This window comes from Otolemur garnettii, unplaced genomic scaffold (assembly GCF_000181295.1).
Source record: "Otolemur garnettii isolate 467f Iridium unplaced genomic scaffold, OtoGar3 scaffold00081, whole genome shotgun sequence".
NCBI lineage: Eukaryota > Metazoa > Chordata > Mammalia > Primates > Galagidae > Otolemur > Otolemur garnettii.
The window spans coordinates 4,827,922-4,836,035 of NW_003852476.1; the positions used below are offsets into that span (position 1 = coordinate 4,827,922).

Below are 8,114 nucleotides of genomic sequence, written 5' to 3' on the forward strand. Positions count from 1 at the left end.
CATGTAAACATGAAGGAGGTAAAGTCTCCATCTTTCTTTATGGCTGCATAGTATTCCATGGTGTACATATACCACAGTTTATTGATCCATTCATGGATCGATGGGCACTTGGCCTTCTTCTGTGACCTGAAAATTGTGAATTGGGCTGCAATAAACACTTTGTTGTAATGTGATTTTTGGTCATCTGGGTAAATGTTAAAACATTATTTTCATAGTACACATTATACTTTGCCCATGACAAGAAACCTTCAGAAGCTTCCCATTACTTATAATGTATAATGATGAAGTCTACATTCTTCTGCCAGGTGTTTAGGCCCTCTCATAACCCTCACAATCTAGCTGTACAGTAACTCCCTGCTACCAAATGTACCAAGGTGTCCCAAATAAAGGGCTGCAGTTGACAGATGAATGGCCAACAAACACATGAAAAAAATGCTTATCATCTTTAATAATCAGAGAAATGCAAATCAAAACTACCCTGAGATATCATAACTCCAGTAAGATTAGCCCACATCACAAAGTCCCAAAACTGCAGATGCAGGCATAGATGTGCAGTGAAGGGAACACTTCTACACTGCTGGTGGGACTGCAAACTAATATATCCTTTATGGAAAGAAGTATGAAGAATCCTCAAAGAACAAAAAGTTGACCTTCCATTTGATCCCACAATCCCATTACTAGGTATCTAACCAGAATAACAAAAATCATTTTACCACAGAGACATTTGCATAAGAATGTTTACTGAAGCTCAATTCATAATTGCCAAGTTGTGGAAACAGCCCAAATGCCCATCAACCCATGAATGGATCAACAAATTGTGATATATATATATATATACACACACACACACATATATATATATATCATGGAATATTATTCAGCCATAAAAAATGGAGACTTTACATCTTTTACATTTACCTGGATGGAGCTGAAACACATTCTTCTTAAGTCTAACAAAAATGGAAAAATAAATATCTAATGTACTGAATACTAATATGAAACTAATATATAAACAATTACATACTTATATGAACAATAAAACACACATATAGTCTGATAATGGGGGTAGGAGGAGGAAGGATTGGGGATTGGGGGGGAGGATAATTGGCAGAAGGAGGGAGGGCATTTGGTGGGGTTTCATCTAATGGGCACAATGTGAGAGTGTATAGCATGCCCCTTAGGTGTGGAATTCTTTTTCAAATGGAACTTTACCTTGGAAGTGACCATAATGTAATCTAAAAATTTGTATCCTCATATTAATTTGAAATTTAAAAAAAAAATAAAACCCTCAAGTTGTAAAAAATTAATAATGTAAATGCTGTGAAAATATATTACTCTGTATTGTTCTTGCTTGTATTATTTTTTATTGTTATGGTTTTTTTCCCTGAATATTTTTAATCTGTGATTGGTTGAATCCAGGAATATGGGAACTATGGATATGGAAGTCTATGTTTGTTTGTTTATTGTTGGAGATCATTGAGGGTACAAAGAACCAGGTTAAAATGATTGCATTTGTTAGATAAAGTCTTATAATTGGGTCCTGCCCCCAAAAAGTGTGTCACACACCATGACCCCTACCCCCTTCCCTTCTTCCCTCTCTTTGTTCTTTTCTTCCCCATTCCTTCTCTCTCCTCTCCCCTTCCCCGAGTCCACCACCGTGTACTAGGTCATTAATTGTCCTCATATCAGAATAGAGTACATGGTATTCATGCTTCTCCATTCTTGTTATGCTGTACTAAGAATAATGCATTCTATTTCCATCCAAGTTAATACAAAAGATGTAAAATCTCCATCTTTTTTAATGGCTCAATAGTATTTCATGGTATACATATACCACAGTTTATTAATCCATTCCCAGGTTGGTGGACTGTCATTGCCACTGGTCAGGGTCCAGGACTGGTTGGTCTCTGGCCCTGGCTTATCTAGGTTCCAGACACGGAAGACTATGCTGTGCTACCTTGCTCAGGAACAATTGATCTAGGTGCCTGAGGGCTATTCACTTTAGCAGGAAGGAGAGAGAGAGAGAGTCCTTGAGGGAGCAAAGCAGTCTTCTTAGAAGGATAAATCTTAGCAGCCTTTAGCAGAGCTTAGTATCTTCAGCAGAGAGATGCCATGCTGGCATTCTGCAAGCAGGAGATGAGACAGAGACAGAGTAAGTGGGTCCGTGATAGAATGAGCTCACTCCTGACTGCCTTCTCCTTCAGCCCAATATAAGGCTGATCTCATGCCTCTCAACACCACAGGTGTAAAGACTGCCAATTCAGTACTGCTCTCATCTCATGAGCTCTCTCATGCTTGTTGGGAGAGCTAAATCCCTCTCCATGCCCTTTTTTACCAAGGTGTTCCATTATTGAGCTATACAGGTGTTACCTATAACTCCCACTCCTCCTAGAGTCTACATATAGGCTATATGGGCTGCTACAGTGGACATTTAGGATGTTTCCACATTTTGGCAATTGTCAATTGCAAAGTGCAAATGTCCATATGGTAAAAGGATTTTTTTTTCCTTCTGGGTAGATGCCCCATAATGGGATTGTAGGATCAAATGGGAGGTCTACCTTGAATTCTTTGAGGGTTCTCCATACTTCCTTCCAAAAAGGTTGTATTAGTTATTTTTTAAGAACTTTGGACTATGGCTCAATAAGAAAAAAACTCAGCATTTACAGAAAAGATATAATTCTAAATAATTTGGCTATCAATATTAAGCTAGCAGTAATTCAGAGCCCTGAGATTGTGACAAAGATAAATAGACCTTAGTACCAATTAGGACTTTGCCAGTCCTGTCCTTGGACAGAAGCTAGATTCTCTCTTAGACCTACTTTTCTTACTATTAAAAATAGAGAGTATTGTTTGGTTTTATACAACTACTTTCACAGGAAATAGTAGTCACAACACAAACTAAGATTTTCATGCATTACCACAATAAGAAATATTTTGTTTCCAGAACAATGTAGATTATTAGATAAAAAAAATTCTTATAGAAATGAAAACCTTCCTTGATGTAAATTCTCATTCCCACAGAATTGTCTTTTTGGAGCTAGCCAGATGACCAGTGGAGTGCTCATTGAGAGCTGCTACTCCTGCATCACGCGGTGTTGTCAGCCTTCACTGCTGCTCTTCCAAGAACAAATTTTGTTCTACGTCACTTTTTACAGACCTATTTGCACATGAATTTAAGACATATAAATGGCTTTGCAGAGGGAAGTTGCACCTGGAGGTTATCTACTTTTCTTCAGTGAATCTGCCTATAGATTCTTTTGCCCAAATACATAAAGATAATATAATAAACCATCTATATTGAAGTATTATCAATTTGTAAAAATGCTCAGATTTTATTTTTTCTTTGCAGCTGCCTCTCAGAAAAGAAGCTGTTATTCTTGCTAACAGCTTAAGTATATGTGAGTGTCCCAGAATTGAATTTCTACAGCGAAAGTATAAGGATGAGAAGAAAAACTCTCTGGAACATGAGCTTTTCAGACATGGTAATACAAATACACAGTGTTTTAAACTTTTAAGTCTTCAAATTCATTATTTTCATATTTTTGATACATGATTTTTCAACCCAGATGTTCTTCAAACCATTTTATTTCATATTTATCAATGTAATAATACAAGACTTTCTCACCATTAACTATACTGTCAACAAATACTTAATAGGAATGACTAGTTTGTTACTCAGATATTAGATCCAACTTATGTATACTTTTCACAGTCTGATTTCGTTCATTATGTTGTGTCATAAAAATAAACTAAACTACATACATGTGTATGTTATACACACTTAATTCATAGGAAAGAGAAAAAAGAACTTAACCCATATGTGCAATAATGTATGGCACTCTGGAAAGTAGACTTTGTCTTGAATTATCACAGCGTAAGATAATAAGAAAACTTGGATATCGTGTAAGTTTTATATTACTTATGAAGTATATGGATTGCTTTATAAGATGTCTTATAGGAAGTAAGTTTTTGGTATTTTAATTCATATCTAGTTATCAGCACTTTATTTGCAGCTTTAATTTATATCTAGTTATCAGTACTTTATTTGAAGCTTGAATATAAATCTAACCACATGAATCAATTTGTAGGTCACTTCTGCGAGAAATTCCCTGGGACCCATAGATTGGAGAAGAACAGCTTGTCTATATCCTCTTGCCTCACCCTTCTCCATTGTCCCACACTATCAATATTTATTGAATGCTTATTGTGTGCTAAGCGTTGGTAGGTGATAAGGATACAGTCTGTCTAAACTAGGCAGTTTTTCCTTCATGGCGCTTATAAATATCAATAATCACATAAATAAATGTAAAATTGTAGTTATAGTAAGAGCTATAAACATGAAATATTAATGCACAGTACAGAAGAATATATAATATGGAGAACAGATCACGTCAGGGAATAAGAGACACTTATTCTTTGGTCTTAACCATCCAACCTTCAGAAGCAAACAGTCAGAAATTTGGTTAACTTAATTCTATAAAAGTCACATGTAGGTCCCAGACTATAACTCTGTTAGGATGATTCATGCTGAACTAAACTATACAGGTTTCTTTCGGTTAATAATGATCAGAAAATTAAGCAGACTGTTGACTCTAGAAAGAACTCCTTACTTGAAAAAACATTTGCTTATTCTTTATCATTTTCCAGTCTCATCTTGAGAAATACTTTATGATATTCTGTTTGATCCTTCTGGAATGTTTTCCAAAACAATTAGTTTCTCTCAATATATATTTTATATCCTTATATAGTAAAAACAAACCAAAAATCATTTGAATGTTTTATGCTTTGTGATTAAAAATTATTTTATCGAATTCATTGACTCCTGGGGATCTGTAGGATTTAGTAAATCCCAAGGATCCTTAAGAATCTCAAGGGAAAGGAAATATCCATCCATTCAGTAGACATGCATTCAGCGCTTCCCACCATGGTTTAGGTGCCACTGATACAGAGTTGAAGTTGTATCCAGTTAACAACAATGATAAAATTTTTCTTACTTTTAACTACTTAATAAAAAAACATGCTAAATTATTGTGTTCTTTCCTTCTTCTTTTTCTATAATTCTTTGGTTGATATAATCATAGGACTCCTCTTTTATAACCATTTCATTTCTTCAACAAATGTTTGTTGCAATTCTGTTTTGGATCAAGCAGTGTGCTGTGTGCTATGTACTGTACAGTGACAACAGGACAGCCAGGATCTCTACCTTTATAGGACATACAGTCAAATCTGGGGCCACGAAAGAAGGTTATATTGGAAAATTATCAAAGTGAATTTGTGTTAATACTTATTTCTTTTTTATATATACATATATTTAGGCATCCTCCTCATTACAAAGGTTTTCCTTGGCCAAACCGTTCAAGCTCGTGAACAAGATTCCATCAATCAAGACAACTATCCAATGGTTAATTCAGTATTCGTTCCACGGAAATATTTACTAAGTATGTCTGCCATGAAAAGAAATGTGATTGCATCTTTCTGAGTGCTAAACATTTGTGTTTAATATAGATGCTACAGTTTAACCTCTGCCTAATGAACTTTTTTTAGACTTTTAAATAAAAATCTATTTCTGGCTACTAATTATTTTTTTATTTCCTAGCTCAATAATACTTATGCATGAGTGTGTGTGTGTAGCTTATTTAGAAGATTTTAATTTAATTATATGTGGGTATGTGTATGTACAGCCACACAAATTTTCAAAGGATAAAAGTACTTTTAACAATGAAGGTTTTAGAGAGTAATACATTTATCAGAGACACACGACTACACATTGAATAGAAAAGTGAGAATGTATGAAAGAAAAATGATATGAATAAAAGTAAACCTACTAGTCTATGTAGTGAAAGGATGACTAATATTTAGGGAATTAAGAAGCTTAGGGAGGAGATACAGAGATAAAAGAAAAAACCCTCAAGTAATTGCTGGAACTTACAGAAGTTTTTATTTATTATCTGTGTAAGAATGAAAAAGTATATTATGTTTCATTTTGAAGAATTTTTTTTTGCTAGTTTTGTTTTGCTTGTTTTTGGTTTTTACTCTAGATTCTATCATAGGACAAAGAAACTGTGATTGCAGCGTTCGGCAGTGCAAGTGGTTTGTCTTTGATCATGACCTTGTTTTGCCAGAATACGTCGTTGAATTTGAATATATTACAGTGGTATGAATTGTTATATATTTTTAAAAGTAGAATTCCTCACATGGAAACAGAATATTAATTTGAATTCTAATAATATTATGTCATGTTTATACTGTATGTGTGTAATTGTTATTCTGTGAAGGACTTAATTCTCAAAAAAAATCATTATGGTACCTAAATTTTTTATTATAGAAAAATATTACATGAGTAATACATGGCTGTAGTTTCACTGGAAAAGATTCAAACTAGAATGAGGACTATATATAACAAATATAAAAATCTGCCTTTAACTCCAATGCCTCTTTAACCCCAGTGCCTCTCCCTTTTACTGAGGCATCAACTATTAATAGTTTTGTGGATTTACTTTCAATCTTTTCTCTTTGCATTTACATCATAGAAACAAGTTTTAAGTATTCTGTGATGTTTTGGTTATTTAACAATATATTGTGAACAAATATCCACTGTAGTGCATATAGATGTATACTTCATTCTTTTGGTGGCTGAATATTATTCAGCCTTAATCTGATTTATTTGACTGTTTCTGTGTAGTGTCCAGTATTTTTAAAATAATAAAAGTGAACATCATTGAAAATGAATCTTTATACAAATTTGGAAGTTTCTCTATAAGATAGATTTGTAGAAAACTTGGAGAGTCAAAGGATATGTATATTTTAAATCGTATTAGATTTTACCAATTGTCACTACAAAGATTTATTTTACAAATTTCTAACAGTATATGGTAATGCTTCTTTCTTTGCATCTTTATCAGCACAAGATACTATCAGCCTTTGGGGGACAAAGATATTTTATTCTTCTTCTATATGTTTAAAATTATTTATAGTTTTCTGAATCAAATATTATATATCTTTTGAATATTTTCTGTTAGATTCTGTCTTTTCATTTATATTGGAAAAATCCTTATATGTATTATGGATATTAATCCTTTATTTTATATATATACATGCACACATATATACATACATATGTATATATATGCTGTATATATACACACATATATGTTGTATATATTTTCTGTCACTTGCTTTTAATTTTATTTGTAACAAACTTATTTTAATTTGTAATTTATAAGTTAATTTTAAGAGGTCAATTTCTCTGGATTCTGATTTTTATATCTTATTTCAAAAGTTCATAATAAATATTCTCCTTTACTTTCTTCTGATATTTACATAACCTGTTATAAAAACTTTTACCTTTTTAAATGCATCTAGAATATTGTTTTATAATGTATGAAGTAAAGGGGTAGTCAATCAATTTCTTTTCTTAAAAATGGACAGGTACTTGTTGAAACATTATCTTCTTTGCCCTATTCTTAAATACTATCTTCATTGTTAAAATTATTTTCCTATATAAGGAATCTATTTATAAATCTCCATTCTGTTTCATTGATTTCTGTGTCTAATTTTGGACCCCTACTACTTTTCTTTTGGTTATTACAACCTTGATGATATGTTTTGATATATAATAGAGTGTATTCCCTTCCTCTATTGCCACTCACCTTTTTAAAAGTGTCCTTGGGCCAGGTTCAGTGGCTCACACTTGTAATCCCAGCACTTTGGGAGGCCTAGGTGAGAGGATTGCTTGAGGCCAGGAGTTTGAGGCTTCACTGAGCTGTGATCATACTACTGCTCTCCAGCCTCAGTGACAAAGCAAGGACCTGTTTTGATCAATCAGTCACTTCTTTTATTTATTGGCTTTTCTTGAATATAATCTTTTCAAAATATAATTTAAAATAGCTTGCCAAATTCTATTTAAAAAATTTTATTAGGGTTTGATTTAAATTGTATTTAATTTAAATGTTAATTAGGGGTGAACTGACTGCTTTGTAGTATTGGGCTTCCTATCCAGGAACATGAAAATGTTCTCCGTTTTCTTGGGTTCTCTTGTATAGTTTTCTTTATATAGTTCTTCAATATTTCTTATTAAATATAGTTCTGGGAACTTATACTTTATATTGCTATTG

General features: G+C 33.0%; 1 protein-coding gene across 1 annotated transcript in view; it reads left to right on the plus strand.

Annotated features, from left to right (window-relative positions):
- Positions 1-8,114, plus strand: part of LOC100951160 (leucine-rich repeat-containing protein 9) — a 139,707-nt gene that overhangs the window by 38,840 nt on the left and 92,753 nt on the right. The window contains exons 12-14 of the mRNA XM_023515882.1: positions 3,350-3,482; positions 5,316-5,438; positions 6,039-6,154. Coding sequence (XP_023371650.1) covers positions 3,350-3,482; positions 5,316-5,438; positions 6,039-6,154 — 372 coding nt within the window. The remainder of the gene's footprint in view (positions 1-3,349; positions 3,483-5,315; positions 5,439-6,038; positions 6,155-8,114) is intronic.